The sequence below is a fragment of the Ranitomeya imitator genome, chromosome 1 (assembly GCF_032444005.1).
Source record: "Ranitomeya imitator isolate aRanImi1 chromosome 1, aRanImi1.pri, whole genome shotgun sequence".
Classification (NCBI taxonomy): Eukaryota; Metazoa; Chordata; class Amphibia; order Anura; family Dendrobatidae; genus Ranitomeya; species Ranitomeya imitator.
The window spans coordinates 547597688-547620149 of NC_091282.1; the positions used below are offsets into that span (position 1 = coordinate 547597688).

Below are 22462 nucleotides of genomic sequence, written 5' to 3' on the forward strand. Positions count from 1 at the left end.
AATGTTAGTAATTCCCATTAATATCTATGAATTTAATGACACTTGTAAGGTGTGACAGAAGGACTAGTCACTGAGCTCCTGTGCATGGCTGAATGACTGGAGGCGTGTAAGATTCACTTACCTGCAGCTCGAAGCAAGCAAGCATCACGACAAAGACGAAGCAGAGACAGGACATGCAGACAGGCAGACTGACACAGGACTGGAAAAGGAGTCGCTTCCATGGGGGATAGTAAAACTCCTCACAATTGGTCACTGGACTGATCCTCTTGACACCCTATTAAAGATTCAGAATAGAGAAGGAGCTGCCATTGCAAACCCATAAAAGACCACTAACAAATTATACACATTACTGCTAATACTACGCAGCAAAGGGTCCTGACACCACACAAATATGCTCTTGTATGTCATCATACGGTTCATGCACTTACCCTGAACTGTGGTCGCGGCTCCTCAATGAATTCTGCAGGGGTATCTAGTGTCCCCCACTTGTAGGCAAGCTCTGCTCCTCTCCGTTTCCAACCTTCTAGAAACAGTGTAGCCCAAACTACATTGAAGAGTGCAAAGACCACACAGCAGATATCACGGCTGGTCTAACAAAGGCAAACAGATGTCAAAGTACCCAAGTTAAGTTTTAGGTATAGTCATATCTGCACCAATGAGTTAAGGAAAATTATAAAAATCAAACACATAGCTGTTCAAGTCTGATCCATGGATGGTGGAAATGGGAAGAACGCTTTAAAAAAATAATGGATAGGTCCCCAACATACTAACTGAATTATTAGGTGCAGCTACATATCAGTGCGTTGCTTCTCCTTCTCCTTGAAGACCTCGGCAACACTAAGTTGTTTGTTCCACGTGCTTTGACAGATAACCACACTAAACTATAAATTGAAGTTAAGGACAGCATCCAATCCAGGTGAGGAAAGTTTTCTTTATTGTGCCAAATGCGACGTTTCAACCACTAAGGTCTTTTTCAAGCATGACCTTAGTGGTTGAAACGTCGCATTTGGCACAATAAAGAAAACTTTCCTCACCTGGATTGGATGCTGTCCTTCACTTCAATTTATGGTATGTACTCTTCTACTTGGGTCCAGTGGAATTAGGACGAGCATCCTTTTGTCAGTTGTGCGGTCAGCCTAACTCTTGACTTTTGAACCACACTAAACTATACTTGGAATCATGATCATTGTGCCCGGTATCAGTACCCCACGGCTGTGCGCCTTTCAGTCATCTCAGGGGCATGGTAACACTTACATTCTATCAGTTTTTCAATTCTCTGTGTAATAGAAAACCAATTCTACAAGTCCAGTAGTCACCAACAACAGCTCTAGTCTGCTTCTTAGACTTCACAAGTGAAGGCAAACAAGCCAACAGCCAACAAATACGTATAACGATAATAATCAACTTTACAAAATGTTATTTCATTTCTCAAAGAGACCACTTACCTGGTCAGATTCAGTGAAGAACCAAAGCATCATGCCAAAGACAGCAGGATAGACCAGTGATGAGGTGTAGAAGCCAAGCCATGAGAAATACATGGCAATCTTCACCCCAAAATACTCACAAATGTCATCTGGAGAGAAAAATATACAAAAGCTGAAACTATAACATTGCCAATTATGGTATGCTTCAATTCTAGAACAACTGCCAGATTATTAATGTATGTGTGGAGGACTAGCAATTTACATTAGTGACTACTTCTACACCACCCAGAAACTAGACGCATTAGGATAGTCCTCAAATAACACTGACATACTGTCCATAATATCATCACTCTGAAACCATTGTTCAAATCCACAATATTCCTAGAGAACCAGAGACCATTTGGTATGGGTTCCAAGCATGCATTTGTGGGGAGCGAGTGACAGATTGCACTCTGTGATAGAATATTGAACTTGATATTAAACCAACACAGACTATTATTATATAGTAACACAGAGGCTCTTATGTACCAGTTCTGGTCTATATGCCATTAATATATGGTGTGTAATGATCATTTTTCTCCATTCTGATAGGTTTCTGCTAATGCTGCTTATATTTCCCATTATAACTGGCTTTCTAGAGGGTGAGGAGTCTTATCATATTGCAATTGCTCAGGTCTGTGATCTATCTATAGCAGGGGTGGGAAATTCATTTTTCCTAGGGGCCACATGAAAGACTAACTGTTGTGGAGGGCTCAACAATACGAACAAACTAAATTATTCTTCTTCTTACTATTGTGTAATGTTAATTTTTAGCATTTAATATTGAGTAGGATTGAGCTGACTAGCTGCTACTGTTAATACTTGAGCATTTTTTTATCACTACTGGCTAATCAAAACCACATCATTTACTGCTTTTTTAAAGCTTATAAATCATATTGCTCGTGTTTTTCAGCCTTTGACAGCAGCTCCCAACTCAGTATGATGCCTCCACAGTCCCATACACAGTACAGTATGACATCACCACAAAGCCCCCCCTTGCCCGATATGACATCTCCACACAGTCCCCTACACAGTACAATGTCCCCAGAAAGTCCTCATTCCAGTATGAAGTCCCCGCACAGCTCCCTTGCTCAGTATTATGTTCACACATAGCCCTTGCACAGTATGACATCCCCACACAGCCTCTTTGAACAGAGCATGATGTCCACATACAGCACCCTTGCAGAGCATGATGTCCCCACACAGCCTCTTTGAACAGAGCATGATGTCCTCACGCAGCACCCTTGCAGAGCATGATGTCCTCACAATGCATTCTTGCAGAGCATGATGTCCTCACACAGCACCCTTGCAGAGCATGATGTCCTCACACAGCATCCTTGCAGAGCATGATGTCCTCACAATGCACTCTTGCAGAGCATGATGTCCTCACACAGCACCCTTGCATAGCATGATGTCCTCACAATGCACTCTTGCAGAGCATGATGTCCTCACACAGCACCCTTGCAGAGCATGATGTCCTCACACAGCACCCTTGCAGAGCATGATGTCCTCACGCAGCACCCTTGCAGAGCATGATGTCCTCACAATGCACTCTTGCAGAGCATGATGTCCTCACACAGCACCCTTGCATAGCATGATGTCCTCACACAGCACCCTTGCAGAGCATGTCCTCACAATGCACTCTTGCAGAGCATGATATCCTCACACAGCACCCTTGCAGAGAATGATTTCCTCACAATGCACTATTGCATAGCATGATGTCCTCACACAGCACCTTTGCAGAGCATGATGTGCACACACAGCACCCTTGCAGAGCATGATGTCCACACACAGCACCCTTGCAGAGCATGATGTCCACACACAGCACCCTTGCAGAGAATGATTTCCTCACAATGCACTATTGCATAGCATGATGTCCTCACACAGCACCTTTGCAGAGCATGATGTGCACACACAGCACCCTTGCAGAGCATGATGTCCACACACAGCACCCTTGCAGAGCATGATGTCCTCACAATGCACTCTTGCATAGCATGATGTCCTCACACAGCACCCTTGCAGAGCATGATGTCCTCACACAGCACCCTTGCAGAGCATGATGTCCTCACACAGCACCCTTGCAGAGCACGATGTCCTCACACAGCACCCTTGCAGAGCAGGATGTCCTCACACAGCACCCTTGCAGAGGATGATGTCCTCACACAGCACCCTTGCAGAGCATGATGTCCTCACAATGCACTCTTGCAGAGAATGATTTCCTCACAATGCACTATTGCATAGCATGATGTCCTCACACAGCACCTTTGCAGAGCATGATGTGCACACACAGCACCCTTGCAGAGCATGATGTCCACACACAGCACCCTTGCAGAGCATGATGTCCACACAATGCACTCTTGCATAGCATGATGTCCTCACACAGCACCCTTGCAGAGCATGATGTCCTCACACAGCACCCTTGCAGAGAATGATGTCCACACACAGCACCCTTGCAGAGAATGATTTCCTCACAATGCACTATTGCATAGCATGATGTCCTCACACAGCACCTTTGCAGAGCATGATGTGCACACACAGCACCCTTGCAGAGCATGATGTCCACACACAGCACCCTTGCAGAGCATGATGTCCTCACAATGCACTCTTGCATAGCATGATGTCCTCACACAGCACCCTTGCAGAGCATGATGTCCTCACACAGCACCCTTGCAGAGCATGATGTCCTCACACAGCACCCTTGCAGAGCATGATGTCCTCACACAGCACCCTTGCAGAGCAGGATGTCCTCACACAGCACCCTTGCAGAGGATGATGTCCTCACACAGCACCCTTGCAGAGCATGATGTCCTCACAATGCACTCTTGCAGAGCATGATGTCCTCACACCTCACCCTTGCAGAGCATGATGTCCTCACACAGCCCCCTTGCAGAGGATGATGTCCTGATACAGCACTCTTGCAGAGCATGATGTCCTCACACAGCACTCTTGCAGAGCATGATGTCCTCACACAGCACTCTTGCAAAGCATGACGTCCCAACAGTTTCCCTCAATGTACTGTCAATTAAAATAGAAAATTACGGTAAGCTACTCACCTAACTCTGTTTCCCCGCTGCTCTGGTCTGCAGTGTCTACGGAGGATCAGCTGGTGCGATGTAGAGATGTCATCGCTCCTGCTGCACTTAGACGCAATCCCTTTGGCTGCCCAGCGGGTTACAAACTGACTATTTGGCTACAAATCATATTTATGCACTCCTTCATAGATCACTTACGGTACTTTTAATCATCTATTAAAATCCTTGTAATGTATATTATTGTGCCATAAAGTAGTTATGAAATGTTATTACACATGTGGCATTACAAATATTTCTCTAAATTGCTATTTATTCCCACCTGCTAAATATGCTTTTACACTCTAATTTTAAGTCATTTTTGTCTCCATAGTGCCCGAGTTTTATCCAGAGCAGACTTAAACTTGATTCATGCTGGATAAAATTATTTTATTACGCCTCAGTGTGTCATTTAAGATCTATGTCAGTGACAATGCACATCCGCCACCTCTTCCCTGTCCATCCAACTCATCTGCATCCTAGAAATGGTGTTCTTATGACCACACTATGACATCATTGGATATGTCATATGTAGGAGAGGTGACGCTGCCACGTAAGTGGGGGAAGAGGGGGTGGGTTATATAGGTCGATTAAAACCATTGTCCACTACTTGGACAACCCCTTCTTTAATGTCCTATTTCCCAGTAATGTATTAAGTTTAAAGTCACATCCTGCTTGGGACAGCTCCACCAATGTTGGCGTAGAGTCTCCCGTCACTCGCATGACATTTCTATGTCACGGGAATGCTGCAGCCAATCAACATTCGTTAACTGGCTGCTGCCATTATTATTTCGTCAGAGCAGACATCCGATCTGATGGAATATTAATGAGAAACCTCTGATTGATAACTCATGTGAGAGCTGAAGCCAATGTCACACACGCGCCAGGAGACCTGGCTCTGACATTGCTTAGTCAGCCCTTGTCTGGGAAAGGAAAAGAAGCTTTTCTGATTTTACTCAGGTATTTAAATAGGATGTGTCATGTGCGAAAAAAACGAATTATTTACCCTACCCAAAGCGCCGTGCGCCCCTGAATCTGCAGCAGTTTCCCGTTTTCCGCTTTGTCCTTCTGTTGCCGATATGACATTTTGTTCCCTTTGATGCCCAGTATGCCAATTCCTGACTTTCCTACAAGCACTTAAGCAAGTCACATTGACCTAACTGTTCAACCAGTTTCAGATGCTGCCAAGCTACATCGAAGGAAAAGACTACTCGCCCCTGGAGAAAACTCTTCTAACATGCTCTCTGGAACCACAGGCCAGGAATTAGCATAATGGGCACAAAAAGAAAAAAGGACATCTCTCCACAACGGAGAGACAAAGATGTTGTTGTCTTGAGGATTCACTTGTGCTGTGTTACTGATGAGGTGTACCAGAGAAGGGGAACTCAGAGTTACTGCGATACTCAAAGTGGATGATTAGTTATAATACACTGAATAACTCGTTACTTTTACATTAGCCTGTGCTGCATGCTATTGGCGGCATGGAATAATCTCAACAATATATTTTACTTTTTCTATTCCAGTGTAGCTATAAATCTTCTTACCACTGCACTGGGCTCTTTATGTGTCAAGGAATTGGCCTTTATTTCCCTCCTGCCCCCTTTTCTTCTATGAGGCTATGTGCAGACGATCAGATTGGATGGTGTGTACTTGAGCAGTGTCCAACCTGCAGCGTCCAGATGTTACAGTATAGTGAAATCCCATGTCCATTATGCGTGCACTGACACCCGCGGCTCCCCAGCGGAGACGGACATGTGTCGCGTCTTTCCAGACTGCAGCATGTCTATTTCTCTTGTGGAGACGCGAGCCTCTGGAAGATAAATTTCACCCGTACAATGCATTGAATCTGCATGGTTCGGTGAAGACATGCAGATTTACCTGCGTTCAGTAGACGGCAGTATGTTGGATGCACTGAACATGAGCTGCATCCAAAGTGCTGCCACTTCCGGATCATGTGCACCCGGCCTGTTATTAAAGGGAACCTGTCACCCCGTTTTTTGAGATTGAGATATAAATACTGTTAAATAGGGCCTGTGCTGTGCGTTACTATGGTGTATGTAGTGTACCCTGATTCCCCATGTATGCCGAGAAATACATTACCAAAGTCGGCGTTTTCGCCTGTCAATCAGGCTGGTCTGGTCAGGTGGGCGTGTTCACAGCGTTCTTTTCTTCCCCAGGTTTCCGTTGGTGGCGTAGTGGTGTGCGCATGTCCAAGGTCCGGATTCCCTGTGCCCACGTGAAGACACAGCGCGCGATCTGCGCTGTCATTCCTTTCATCGGTGCGGGCGGCCATCTTCCTGGGGCCGCGCGTGCGCAGATGTAGTGCTCTGCTGCACGGGGCTTCAGGAAAATGGCCGCGGGATGCCGCGCGTGCGCAGAAGAGATCGCGGCGGCCATTTTCCCAAAGCCGAGATGCACTACAGAGCAGAGCACTACATCTGCGCACGCGCGGCCCCAGGAAGATGGCCGCCCGCACCGATGAAAGGAATGACAGCGCAGATCGCGCGCTGTGTCTTCACGTGGGCACAGGGAATCCGGACCTTGGACATGCGCACACCACTACGCCACCAACGGAAACCTGGGGGAGAAAAGAACGCTGTGAACACGCCCACCTGACCAGACCAGCCTGATTGACAGGCGAAAACGGCGACTTTGGTAATGTATTTCTCGGCATACATGGGGAATCAGGGTACACTACATACACTATTGTAACGCACAGCACAGGCCCTATTTAACAGTATTTATATCTCAATCTCAAAAAACGGGGTGACAGGTTCCCTTTAATTTGGGTGAATTATTAACTAAAACTACTACCGTAATTAAGATACCGTTTGGAATTCGGATTCTTAGTGTAAAGATAGGATTGTGTAACAGCCATGATAGCAATGAGACTCCACATGATTGCGATGTTGCCTTTAAAATTGTGTGATTCATTTTTAACTTGTATGCCATTCATCTAATAAAAAGTTATATTTTGTCATATTTTGTGCCTTAGAGCCCGTTTGTTTGTAGGGTTGTGTTAAAAGTTCAAGATTGGGGGTGGGGTAGGGAACAAACCACCAGACCAGCAGATATTCAAACAATGGGCACTGTAATGCCCCATCAGAACAGAGTGGTGAACCCCCACCAGTTCACAAGTTGTCACCTATTGTTTGGCTAGGCAATAACAATTGGAATAATTTTTATATTAATTTATTTTATGTTGTCGTTATTTATATTCATATTTTTATAAAATCCTCCTTGGAGTGGCCATATTGCTGACACACAGTCCTGTACAGACAGTCTAGCAGTACTTTATCACAGCTGTAATGAAAAGATATTAATGGCCAGAGCATTGTACAGGAAGGGGTGGCGCACAGGCCGCCCTGCAAGAGACCATGGAAATACATAGACAGTCTTATCTGTATGGGCTGAGAGGGGGCATCATGTCTTTCCTAGGCCTCAGGTACTACAAAAGTGACAGTCACTAAATTGCCTGTCCACAGCTGTCCCTGTCTCTAACATCACAGCAGAGCGCCAGCCTACTATGTGCTCCAGTGGCTAGCATGTAGACTTTTATAAATGAATAGTCAAATTAAAAACAAAAAACACCAACATTTTTAATGGGAATCTGTCACCTAATCTGAGAGCAGCATAATACAGAGAGAGACCCCGATTCCAGCGATGTGTCACTTACTGGCCTGCTTGGTGTAGTTTTAATAAAAAAATGCTTTTAATCAGCAGGAAATTATCGCTAGAGAACTAATAAACTTGCTGCCATGTAGTCCAACCACATCCTCACCACTGATTGGCAGCTTCCTGCCTATACACTGTGTGCACAGAAAGCTGCCAATCAGTGGTGGGGCGGGGTTATACAGATCAGCTGGACTGGCATGCACGCGAGATGTAGTCCTATAGTGTTAATCTCCTGCTGATAAAATATTGATTATATTGAAACTACAGTACACAACCTAATAAGTGCCATATCCCTGTAATTAGGTTTTTGTGTCCTATATTATGATGCTCTCACATTAAATAGCAAAAACCTGCTGACCAATTCGCTTTAATGCTAATCAATATAGCATGGGATGTCATAAAATACTTTTGTCCATATGGTGTATGTTGTAAGCTCTGTATGTTTGAGAAGTACAATCATCCTTTATAATATGAAGCAAATGACATGCCATCAAACTAGAAATGTAGCCACTATAAACAACAATCCTTTGTGCCATTTTATAGCCCCGTTCTTCCATACAAAAGGGATCACACAAACTACTGTTAGTAACCCAGCATAACAGATGGCAAATATCTCCTCAAACACCCAGTAAGTAGGTGGAAACAAGACAAGTCTTTGTTCTGAGAATGCTCATTATCTTCCTATGGGTAGGGATGACACCGAAATGTGGTACATTGTAAAATGAAGACTTATCAATTCCTTTATCAGTTTAAAGCTCATGGAAAATTATACACAGACCAAAAAGTGCTTGTGTGCACTATCCAAGTAATTACAAAGCGCAACGACAAAGTACAAGTGCTACTGAGTGGGTGTTATAAGAGGCTATGTAATGCTTTGCTGGAGAGTAATGGAAAATGCAGCAGAATGGACACTTTGTATAATTTATTAAATATACTGTATAGAGATGGGCGAACCCGAACAGTCAAATTCGACGTCCGTACCGAACACTTACTGTTCGGGCACAGACACAGAACATGGACTTCACCAGGAAGTCCGTGTTACTATCCGAATTCGTCCCCCTGAACACCAGGTGTTTTTCGCACTGTCATGTGTATGACAATGCAGCAAACACAACTTCTGATCGGCTGTAAAATCAACACTGCCTATGATCTGAGGTATAAAGTTTGCCTCTGGTCATTGGTGTTGGCTGAAGGGACATCTGCTCCCATCAGCAGACGCCTACTGCCGCTATCAGTGAGAGCAGCAGTATTAATCAGCCGGCGCCTGCACTGTAAATAATTTAAAAAACTGCAGATTTTTGATAACCAGCCAGGCAAAACTCACAGCTGGAGGCAGCAACCCTCAGCTGTCAGCTCAGCAAGGTTGGTTATCAAGAATGGAGGGGTCCCCACACTATATTTTTTAATTATTTAGATAAATAATAAAAAAAAAGAAAGTGTGAGGGCTCCCCTTCATTTTTGACAACCAGCTAAGCTAAAGCAGACAGCTAGGGGCTGGTATACTCAGGCTGGTAAGGGGTCATGGATATTGGCCCCCAGCCTCAAAATAGCAGCCCGCAGCTGAATGGGTCTGTGCACATGTCAGTGCGTTTCCATGGACTGTGTGTCTGTGGGCAAAACACGCTGATATGTCCGTTTTTTTATTGTTAGCACAGGCCACAAAAAGTCACACGTGCACATGGATATCATCTGTGTGACACGCACCGGTGCCAGGGAAGAAGCGGAACAGTAAGCGCCATTCCCAAAGCACTGGGTGCTGAAGAAGGCTATCATCATTCTCCCCTGCTCTGCCGGTGTTCAGCGCGAGCAGGGAAGAATGAAGAGAGTTATATTCAACTGATAAAAGACAGCAGGCGGCAACTGATGGGACAATTACTTCCATCAGCCTACACCTACTGCTGCTAAAAACAGTGACAGCAGGCGGTGGCAAAACACCGAGTTTTGTCTGGCTGGTTATCAAAAATACAGGGGAACCCACGCCTGTTTTTTATTTATTTATTTGTTTACAGTACTGGAGCCGGCTGATGAATACTTCCATCAGCCGCTCCTGCTGTCACTGTTATTAGCGGCAGCAGGCATCGGCTGAAGGGAGCAGTAGTCCCATCAGCCATCACCAATGACAGGAGGTAAACTTTATACCTCCGATCGCAGCTGCGCGCTCACTCTTGCCAGCGCGGGAACCGTGGCTGTCTGACCGGCGGTGATGATTTTACCGTGGATTAGAAGCACTGTTTGCTGCGCCGTCATGCACATGACAGCATGGAAAACACTGGATGTTCGAGCCCCCTATTCAAGTGAATGGGGTCCATTTGCGGGTCCGGGTACTGTTCTGGTACCCAAATTTTTTGTAACCGTTTGGCTGAACCTGCTGGACCAAAACATACAAGTGTCTGCCCATCTCTAATACTATAATGCAATGTGTTTTGTGGGCACATACTATTTATGGACAAGTGAGAACAGAATGTTAGGCACAAACATCATTGAGTGATCCCTTACCTAGGGGCTGTCGCTCGCACACTGCCTGGACCCAGGACTTCATGAGCCGGCTCAATATTCTCTGTTCATGCACAGGGAAAACCTGCTGGATAACTCCACGCGCAGCAAGCTCAGGGACTAAAATAGGGAACAGTCAATGAGACACAGAATAATAATACAACTTTGGCATTTGTAGTAACATGAATAAAGTCATTTATGGCATCTAGCTATAATATTGCAACAATGTGTAATCTATCAAGGTGTGACTGCTGGAACCCCCACTGACCCAAGAATGGGCTTTCTTGGTCTCACTTTTGCAAAGTGGGTGCTAATGCAGAGGAATAACTCTAATTTCTATGAGATATATGGATAAAGAACAACAGTCTAACCTGAATGATGTGCAAGACTCCCATGAGACTTATAGAAAGTGACTTCTCTACTAGGAAAAGGAGGCTGGAAACTCTGTTCCCATTGCTGGCGAGTGTCTGAACAGTCAAAGCAAGACCAATCAGATTTCTGCCGTATAACAAGAGGATTCTCCATAAATGACTTTCTTGAGAACAGTAAGTCACATAAGCCAGTATTAGTGGGTTTTAATCATATATCCCTTGAATTGGTACAAATAGTAGTTAACTCATGTACCATTCATATAAGCAAAGGTACACGCTTACAGGGTTCGATGACTAAAATATAACATGAAAATTATTGTTTCATGGCAAAAAGTAAGCCATGAATCTAGAGACTGCTGTGCTACCTATAGGGTCATTGAGTGGAGTAGCATAAAGTGCGACTGTAGTTCAGACACTGTGACCGTCCTACACAATAACAGCTCCTCACATAGAACACTGCACACAGTCAGCAGTAATGGCAGATTTACACATGCACACAAATATTCATGTTGTGTTGCATATACAGGTTCAAGGGGCAATTTATTTACATGGACATATGGGCTCTGGGGTTACTTTGGTCAGTAAATACCTATACTGCAGAAATAAATATAACACTCTTTACCCAAATTCTTCAGAGGAATATAAATTAATAGGGGAAATCAAGGCGGAAAGAAACAGAAGAAATAAAATAACACACAACCTGCCCTCTCTGACCAGGAAATGCCTGCTTTTCCCCTCTAAATAACACCAGGGTGAAGAAACTGGACAGAATTCAGTGCACATAGATAAGAGTTTCTCTTCATGATTTCTATCAGTTGGTCAAATAGCAATTTCAGCAAGCTGGCCCTGCTATCTTGTAACCATCTTCCTCACTTGTGCCAGTGGACTCGGAAAATCTCAACACAAGCTGCCATGTTTGCTTGCAATTTGCAACTGTTAATCGGCAGTGGGACAACTTGTGATTATGTGCTTATTTTTGGGGACCTTTGCGACAAACAGCAGACAAGCCCTTTAATGATTCCCAGTGTAGTGTTTTACAAAATATACAGAACTAATAAAAAAAAAAAAACTAGCAAATGTCAAAATTGTAAAAGTCCCAGCCAATCAAAACCATGGCATATCTTATTCTGATGACTATAAGCCCAATTTATCAGATCGAACAGAGATCGCCTGCAGACAGAACATTTGGCCGACCTCCGCGAAGCAGACAAGTACAGGAGCTCACTCACTGATCGGCTGGCCCTCTAAGAAGTGGATATTGTGCAAAGATTCCCCTTGTTTCGCTCTGAGGTTCTCCATCCAGTACCTGATGATGCTCTGACGTTCCTGAAAGAAAATACAATGTGAGTGGTACTGAATGTTCCAGGTTACTGTAGCCCTCATTCTAAGTCTTACAGCACCCAGTGTAAAGGTTTTGGTGGAATCCATTAAAAGTCAATGTACTCCTTCGGGTGATGTTGGTGATCACGGTGCGATAACTATGGCACAGGTGTGAACAGACTCTTAGGGTTATAAATTTTCTCACATCTTGCAGGAATGTATAGTAAATGACAAAGCAACTGCTTTTCAGAACGAGCTCAGCAATTTATCCAGTGAACAGCAACAATTACATGTGATGCAAAAAGCGAGACAAAATGTATAGGTTTTTCTTCTAGGAAGGACACGGAGCTATGTTGCAACAGTTATAGTTTCATTGATAGAATAGTAATTATTAAAATAAAAAGAAACTTCATGGAGTAGAAGTCTCTTTAGGCCTCGTATTACTAGAAATTGCCTGCAGAGAACGAAGCGTTCTTAGCTGGATCCTAGTTCTACTTACACTTTCACAGCCAAATTTTGTATTTTTTCCAAAGCATCTAAAATCAAAAATTCTGTCATTTTCATACAGGTCTCGATTATAAAATGTCATATTTGGTTTCTACAGATCCTAGCACATCTATTTGTTGGTAAGCTAATAGACTACAGGACCATCTAACAGACATACGGTATTAGTAAGAGCTAGGGGGCAGATGGAAGGGAGTATGACTGCATGATCAGACTACACATGGTCGGCTACCAAGTAGACACATGGGGTCTAATCATCTCAGCTTTTACACCAAAGTTCTCGTGTATAAAGCTTTGAAGTTGCAAAATTTGGGTGCAACACGAGGCTAAGCTAAAATTTTGCGACTTATGACGTTCTCGTGCCATGTTTGTCCACCTCTAACAAAGTGGGTAAAGCAGGGGCATGACAACCTCCTGGGGTGTGTATGCGCTTCTTAACAAATCAAGAGCATCTTGACTCCAGCATGCCCCCTCATCAAGACCTGCTTAAAAAACGTCATTCGTGAGAAATAGGGGCCATAGACTGCACAGGATCTGTAGAACCAAGACAATAGAACACTTTTAAAGTTGCTTCATTTTCATAGTTGCATTGCAGCAATAAAAAGAAAATATAGTTATAGACAGCAATAGACAAACTATTGTAGACTATCACAGCCATAAAAAAACAAAAAAACAAATCCTGGACTGGCTGTGAAATGTTGAAGACTCTAACAGTTATATTACTATATTACTTCTTAGACATCAACAATCTAGAAATAACTTTTTGGGTTCATTGTCCATTAAACTCATGGATTTTTATGGCCTTTTAAGTTTATATTCACAGTTTTGCCAATAGTCGTACACGATAATTTTGTGCAGAATTAAGTATGCCGACATTCTCATATGTACAGCAGGAGCCCTCCCACACATAGCCTCCCTATATACAGCATGACCCCCCCACACAGCCTCCCTACATACAGCATGACCCCCCCACACAGCCTCCCTACATACAGCATGAGCCCCACACAGCCTCCCTATATACAGCATGACCCCCCCACACAGCCTCCCTACATACAGCATGAGCCCCACACAGCCTCCCTATATACAGCATGACCCCCCCACACAGCCTCCCTACATACAGCATGAGCCCCACACAGCCTCCCTACATACAGCATGAGCCCCACACAGCCTCCCTATATACAGCATGACCCCCCCCCCACAGCCTCCCTACATATGGCATGAGCTCCCCCACATAGCCTCCCTACATACAGCATGAGCCCCACACAGCCTCACTATATACAGCATGACCCCCCCACACAGCCTCCCTACATATGGCATGAGCTCCCCCACACAGCCTCCCTACATACAGCATGAGCCCCACACAGCCTCCCTACATACAGCATGACCCCCCCACACAGCCTCCCTACATATGGCATGAGCTCCCCCACACAGCTTCCCTACATACAGCATGAGCCCCACACAGCCTCCCTATATACAGCATGACCCCCCCCACACAGCCTCCCTACATACAGCATGAGCCCCACACAGCCTCCCTATATACAGCATGACCCCCCCACACAGCCTCCCTACATACAGCATGAGCCCCACACTGCCTCCCTACATACAGCATGAGCCCCACACAGCCTCCCTATATACAGCATGACCCCCCCCCCCCCACAGCCTCCCTACATATGGCATGAGCTCCCCCACACTGCCTCCCTACATACAGCATGAGCCCCACATAGCCTCCCTACATACAGCATGAGCCTCACACAGCCTCCCTATATACAGCATGAGCCCCCCACACAGCCTCCCTACATACAGCATGAGCCCCACACAGCCTCCCTATATACAACATGACCCCCCCCACACAGCCTCCCTACATACAGCATGAGCCCCACACAGCCTCCCTATATACAGCATGACCCCCCCACACAGCCTCCCTACATACAGCATGAGCCCCACACAGCCTCCCTACATACAGCATGAGCCCCACACAGCCTCCCTATATACAGCATGACCCCCCCCCCACAGCCTCCCTACATATGGCATGAGCTCCCCCACATAGCCTCCCTACATACAGCATGAGCCCCACACAGCCTCACTATATACAGCATGACCCCCCCCCCCACACAGCCTCCCTACATATGGCATGAGCTCCCCCACACAGCCTCCCTACATACAGCATGAGCCCCACACAGCCTCCCTACATACAGCATGACCCCCCCACACAGCCTCCCTACATATGGCATGAGCTCCCCCACACAGCCTCCCTACATACAGCATGAGCCCCACACAGCCTCCCTATATACAGCATGACCCCCCCCCACACAGCCTCCCTACATATGGCATGAGCTCCCCCACACAGCCTCCCTACATACAGCATGAGCCCCACACAGCCTCCCTACATACAGCATGAGCCCCACATAGCCTCCCTACATACAGCATGAGCCTCACACAGCCTCCCTATATACAGCATGAGCCCCACATATTCTCCCTATATACAGCATGACCCCCCCACACAGCCTCCCTACATACAGCATGAGCCCCACATAGTCTCCCTATATACAGTATGACCCCCCACCCCCCCCACACACAGCCTCCCTACATATGGCATGAGCTCCCCCACACAGCCTCCCTACATACAGCATGAGCCCCACACAGCCTCCCTACATACAGCATGAGCCTCACACAGCCTCCCTATATACAGCATGAACCCCCCACACAGCCTCCCTACATACAGCATGAGCCTCACACAGCCTCCCTATATACAGCATGACCCCCTCACACAGCCTGCCTACATACAGCATGAGCCTCACACAGCCTCCCTATATACAGCATGACCCCCCCACACAGCCTGCCTACATACAGCATGAGCCCCACATAGTCTCCCTATATACAGTATGACCCCCACCCCCCCCACACACAGCCTCCCTACATATGGCATGAGCTCCCCCACACAGCCTCCCTACATACAGCATGAGCCCCACACAGCCTCCCTACATACAGCATGAGCCTCACACAGCCTCCCTATATACAGCATGAGCCCCACATATTCTCCCTATATACAGCATGACCCCCCCACACAGCCTCCCTACATACAGCATGAGCCCCACATAGTCTCCCTATATACAGTATGACCCCCACCCCCCCCACACACAGCCTCCCTACATATGGCATGAGCTCCCCCACACAGCCTCCCTACATACAGCATGAGCCCCACACAGCCTCCCTACATACAGCATGAGCCTCACACAGCCTCCCTATATACAGCATGAACCCCCCACACAGCCTCCCTACATACAGCATGAGCCTCACACAGCCTCCCTATATACAGCATGACCCCCTCACACAGCCTGCCTACATACAGCATGAGCCTCACACAGCCTCCCTATATACAGCATGACCCCCCCACACAGCCTGCCTACATACAGCATGAGCTCCCCCACACAGCCTCACTATATAAAGCCCCATACAGTCTCCCCATATATGCTGAATGAGCCCCACTAGCTTCCCTATATACAGCATAAGTCCACTGACAACCTCCCTATATACAGCATGAGCCCCCCACATAGCCTCCCTATATACAATATGAGCCCCACTATATGCAGCCCCACATAGCCTCCCCATGTACAGCATGAGCCCCACACAGCCTCACTATATACAGCATGAGACCCCACACAGCCTCCCTATATACAGCATGAACACCCACATAGCCTCCCTATATACAGCATGAACACCCACATAGCCTTCCTACATACAGCATGAACCACACAGTCTCCCTGTATACAGTATGAGCCCCACATAGCCTCCCTACATACAGTATGAGCCCCACATAGCCTCCCTACATACAGCATGAGCCCCACATAGCCTCCCTATATACAGCATGAGCCCCACATAGCCTCCCTACATACAGCATGAACCCCACAGTCTCCCTGTATACAGTATGAGCCCCACATAGCCTCCCTAGATAGAGCATGATCCCCACACAGCCTCCCTACATACAGCATGAGCCCCACATAGCATTCCTACATACAGGAGTCCCACACAGCCTCCTATATACAGCATGAGACCCCACACAGCCTCTCTATATACAGCATGAACACCCACATAGCCTCCCTACATACAGCATGAAAACCAGTCTCCCTGTATACCGTATGAGCCCCACATAGCCTCCCTACATACAGCATGAGCCCCACATAACCTCCCTATATACAGCAGGAGCCCCACATAGCCTCCCTATATACAGCATGAGCCCCACATAGCCTCCCTATATACAGCATGAGCCCCACACAGCCTCCCTACTTACAGTATGAGCCCCACATAGCCTCCCTACATACAGCATGATCCCCACACAGCCTCCCTACATACAGCATGATCCCCACACAGCCTCCCTACATACAGCATGATCCCCACATAGCCTCCCTACATACAGCATGAGCCCCACATAGCCTCCCTATACACAGCATGATCCCCACACAGCCTCCCTATATACAGCATGAGCCCCACACAGCCTCCCTACATACAGCATGAGCCCCACATAGCCTCCCTACATACAGCATGAGCCCCACATAGCCTCCCTATATACAGCATGAGCCCCACACAGTCTCCCTATATACAGCATGAGCTCCACACAGCCCCTCTATATACAGCATGAACACCCACACAGCCCTATATACAGCATGAGGCCCCACACAGCCCCCCTATATATAGCATGAGACCCCACAGTCTCCCTATATACAGCATGAGACTCCGCACAGCCTTCTATATACAGTGTGAGCCCTCATATAGCCTCCTAAATACAGCATGAGCCCCCAAAATAGCGTCCTGCAGATAACGGTGACAGCGGCAAGATGTGGACGGGTGGCATAGGGCATAGTATGGAACAGCCAGAGGGCCAGCTGTAGCCGGTGGGCCGCACTTTGCTGAACGCTGTTCTACACCATCACACCATAATCCAATCTAAATAAATGAGAAGAATGTACCTGAGATGTGAAAAAATTTAGCTCATTTTCAATATTCTGATAAATGTAGTCCTCTTCACAGGAGAAAACACGGGTTCCACCTCCAAACTCTGTTTTCACCGGCTTTCGGAGTCCAATCTCCTCCGCACCGCGGAGTAAACTGTAATATAGACAAGCTCAAATTTCATTGGCCGTTAAAAAGTTAATTCTCCAATATTATGTACTTGTAGAAAATTTCTACAACTGTAAATATCAATAGCCAACTATCAGCAAAAAAAAAAAAAAGTATTGTGTGTGGCTAACTGATCTGTAATAGAATAACAGAACCACTTGCAATTTGAAGTGCACGGGCACAAACTATTAGGCCTAGGCTACGAGGCGGAGTTTGGTGGATTCACAAGTCTACTGTCATGTAAGTGAATGTGCTGACATTGTGGCTAGTCGCAACAGGACCACATACTTACATTACTGTGCGATGTAACAGAGACACATTTTCATAGGTCTGAGGTTGAAGGGGGACTTGAGCCAAGTTCAATCTATATCCTAGCATTGCCAAGAGTAGATCCTACGTAAAGATTACTGCTGCTCCAGAAATCGCACCTAATGTTATTACAGATCAGGGTCTACCAAGGTCACTGTGGGAGAGGTAGTGCTTACAAGAACACCGGCAGCTTTGTAGAAAAACGCCATCTCCAGGACTGTGAATGGGATGTTGAGTTTGACTGTCATCAAGTACAAAGAGGCCACAACAATTTGTGAATATGGTGATGAAAGTAAGTCAGGAAGAGTGCCCAACGTAACACCTCATCAGTGAAGGATAAGGAGAGCTAACTTCCTTTACATTAAATGCATATGCCAACATATAAAACCGCCATGAAAATCAAGAACCACATGGGAATTACATTTTTTTTTACTCTGCTAGGCAGCGCTCACTGCGGCAACTTTAGACTTAAGGACTTTGACCACTCAGAAAAAAACAGAATTGTAATGATCGGAGATAAAGTACTGGAGAATAAAGAACAGACTGGATCCATTATATATATTAATGTGACTTGGCCTAAAAAGCATTGGGCAAAATACACAATGTAAAATGTGCACACTGGGGTCAGACTGCAAATCTGCATGTTGATTTCAATGGGGATTAAACTGCAGAATTCACCCACTGGATTGTAAGGCTACGTGCCCACGATGGGACTCTGCTGCGTTTTAATGCTGTATATTTTTGCTGCGGCAAAAACGCAGCAACTTACAGTTCCAGCAAAGAGGATGGGATTTATAGAGATCTCACGCCCTCTGTGCGGTGACTGAACCCGTGGCGCCCCTGCCTCCATGACTGAAATCAAATGGTGGCGGGGAGACTAAAGGTCATTTTCTCCCCGCTGCATTTGGCTATGTGCAGGCGCCAGGCAGCATAAAAACGCTGTTGATCTGCCGATTTACCACATATCTAAATGTTAACAGCGTTATTTCAGGTGACAGGATTCCTTTTAAAAAAGCACAGAAATATCCAATAAAAAACGAAAATAACCTAATTTAAATAATAGGTGCAGAAATGTTGCAGCATCAAAAAGTCAATAAAAGCTTATTGCGGAGACATAGCCTAACCGGTGAAATCCCCAGAAACAGTTGCTAGAGGCGAGCGTGTGCTGCGGAAGTGAAAATCCACAGCAAGCAGATACATAGTGTTTATGTCATTTGTCAAGGGGGGTTGTGAAACCAGTTTCAGGGTGTATGCTGCACCGCAACTAACCTTACACAAGAACAGGACAATTATGTAATGTGTGAACCCAGCCTATCGAACAATACACTGGAAAGCTGTGATTTTTCTGAAAGGTTTGTACAGCAAGTAGGGAAACTTTAAACTATGGCAAACTTGCTCCTTGGAGTGACCAGTTGCATGCTGAATGCCCACAATGGAGGCACATGTCTTTTTAATAAATCAGGAGTGCTTGACATGCGTCTGTGTGCCACAAATCTTGCTCCAGTCCGGAACTGGAGTAAGATTTCTGTCGCAAGTAACACCAAAGCTCATCATGAATTTGACGAACTATGGTATCACTTCCCCATCCTGCCCCTATTTCACTCCTATGCAATCCATTTTGCCAGAGATTGGAGAAACTGGCTTAAAAATAGGGATGTGGAGTTGGTAAGCCAAATCTCCAACTCCTCAATATCCCTGACTCTGACCCCACAGCACTAGTCACTACTGAGCCTGTGCATAAAGTGCAGCACAGATTCATCTCGCCTAAAATCCAAGATCCTTACATCAGGAACAGAGCAGACATTTATAGGACATTTCATAACTCCGACTCCACAGCACTGGTCACTACTGAGCGTGTACGTAAAGTGCAGCACAGATTCATCTCACCTAAACGCCCAGATCCTTACATCAAGAACAGAGCAGACATTTATAGGACATTTCATTACTCCGACTCCACAGCACTGGTCACTACTGAGCATGTACATAATGTGCAGCACAGATTCATCTCCCCTAGAAGCCCAGATCCTTATATCAGGAACAGAGCAGACATTTATAGGACATTTCCTCACTTTCCCAAATTATGAAAACATTTACAGCACATCCTGCACTGAACTACTGAACCAATTTAATTATATATTTTAGTAGTCGGTCCATTTTATACCGAGTCGACCAAAATGGACACCAACCGACTCCACGACTCTGCTTACAAATATCAAATGTTTTTCTCAAATCAGAGTTACTCAAAAAGGTTGTGACTTTTCAAAACGATTTACACCAGAACAGTGGTGACATTGCTTTGATGAATCAGGGCCTTTGTGTTCTGTTGCAATGTTCATAGTTGAAATGGTAACTGCGGAATACTTGCATCATGAATAAACTTGCAGCTTTCTAATATACTGTGTGTTTAATTTCCTCCTCATTTTAATTTCTGATTATAGCGCTCAGTTATTCCAACAATGAATGGAACATAAGTTAAGGATGGGCACCTCCACTCCATTCAAGACGGGCTTTGCAGTGTTCTGGGTTTCAAAGCACAGCAATCAGCAAGTCACCCTCTTTCACAAGATCTTATTAAATACAAGATAACTGAAAGGTGTTATCCAGGACTATTTTTTTCTTACTATGGGCCTAAGAACAAACAGGAAGGTAGTTGCTACCTACCTACCGGTTGGGCCAGAGCCGATCTCGGCCAGCACAGACTGCTACTAACGGCGATTCAGAGGCTTCCACTGATGTTACATCAACAGAGCAGTGGTTTCTCTTCCGCTTTGTTCTGTTGACAGGGCATGAGTCAATGACCACTCTGACAGCGCCGGATAGACGCTGAATGTTAGTGTTTAGTCCCATAGTAAAAAAAAAAAAAAACTCGGATAAACCCTTTTGTTATAATGTTATGAATATCCCTTTAATGTAAGTTAAAAACCGTAGTTTTAAAATGCCTGCGAAATTCCCAGATTTTCAAGCTTTGACTAGAAACAAGAATGTTTTTAGTCAATAAAGCACCGGCCTTGAAAACAGGGAGGACCTGAGATACAATGTGGTCTATTGGAACGTTGCAGACCTTTGCAGTACACAGCGAACAAGTTATTCCTACGTCAAACTGGAACAGTTCTCTGCAAAATTAGATTAAATATTCTATTCTCCCTGTGTTGCTGTCAAACTAAAGCAACGGGCAGAAAAAATTGGAAGCAGCCTTTCCTTTCTACCACACATTGACCTTATGCTCTACATATGGAAAAGAAAACATGGTTCACACGGGCCACCTTCTTCCATTGCTTCATTATCCAGTGCCCATGTGTAGGGATGAGGAGACCCGTGGAAGTTCGGGTTCTGGTACCCGACCGACCTTTAGCCAAAGGTTCAGACCAGCGGAGACCAGAACTTTAGAGCTGGAAAATCTCTCAATCAATCTCTTGCTCATCCCGGACTTCAAACTCCAAAACATTAAAACGGACTAAGTTCTAGTTTGCTCAATGTAGGCACTTTTGGAGGTGCAAAGTGGTCAGCATAGACACTCAATGTTTACCAGCTACACAGCACCATGCACGCTGTGCTGCAATGCAGCTTGTAGCCTGAAACCTTTCTATTATGGCTATCATTAACTTTTTCAGCAATTTTGGCTACAGCAGCTATTCTGTTGGATTAAACTGAACCCTAGGTGCCTCTGGTTCAACAGATCTACTTCCTTAGACGACTCATGTACTAATCACTGTATACTACAAACATCCCCATAATATCAGCCATTTTAGAAATGCCCTGACCCATTTGTCTAAAATTCACAAATTAGCCCTTTGTCAAAGCTACTCAGATCTTTATGCTTTCAATACATTAACTTCCAGAAATGAATGTTCACATGCTCCCCAATCTATTCCATCCCTTGATAAGTGCTACTGTAACGGGCCAACACTTCTTGTTTATGGTTGCTCTCGTGTTGGCTTTCTTGTACAGACCCAAACAATATTAGCAGAGTCATCTCATTATTATTATTATTATTAGAGTAGCTAATTACAGCTTTGTTTTACAGCTGCTTATATAAGGCAAGATTGCAACACTACACACACAAAAATGGCTTATATTTAATCTTCCCTGTCACTCAATTTCTCTGAGCAGAGGGCTGTAAGCGGTCACTACATTGTGACTGTAA

At 45.4% G+C, this 22462-nt stretch overlaps 1 protein-coding gene across 1 annotated transcript in view; it reads right to left on the reverse strand.

Annotated features, from left to right (window-relative positions):
- Positions 1-22462, reverse strand: part of ANO8 (anoctamin 8) — a 128569-nt gene that overhangs the window by 42937 nt on the left and 63170 nt on the right. The window contains exons 4-9 of the mRNA XM_069767686.1: positions 17859-17997; positions 12300-12396; positions 10703-10819; positions 1446-1573; positions 429-590; positions 122-274 (exon numbers count right to left, since the gene is read on the reverse strand). Coding sequence (XP_069623787.1) covers positions 122-274; positions 429-590; positions 1446-1573; positions 10703-10819; positions 12300-12396; positions 17859-17997 — 796 coding nt within the window. The remainder of the gene's footprint in view (positions 1-121; positions 275-428; positions 591-1445; positions 1574-10702; positions 10820-12299; positions 12397-17858; positions 17998-22462) is intronic.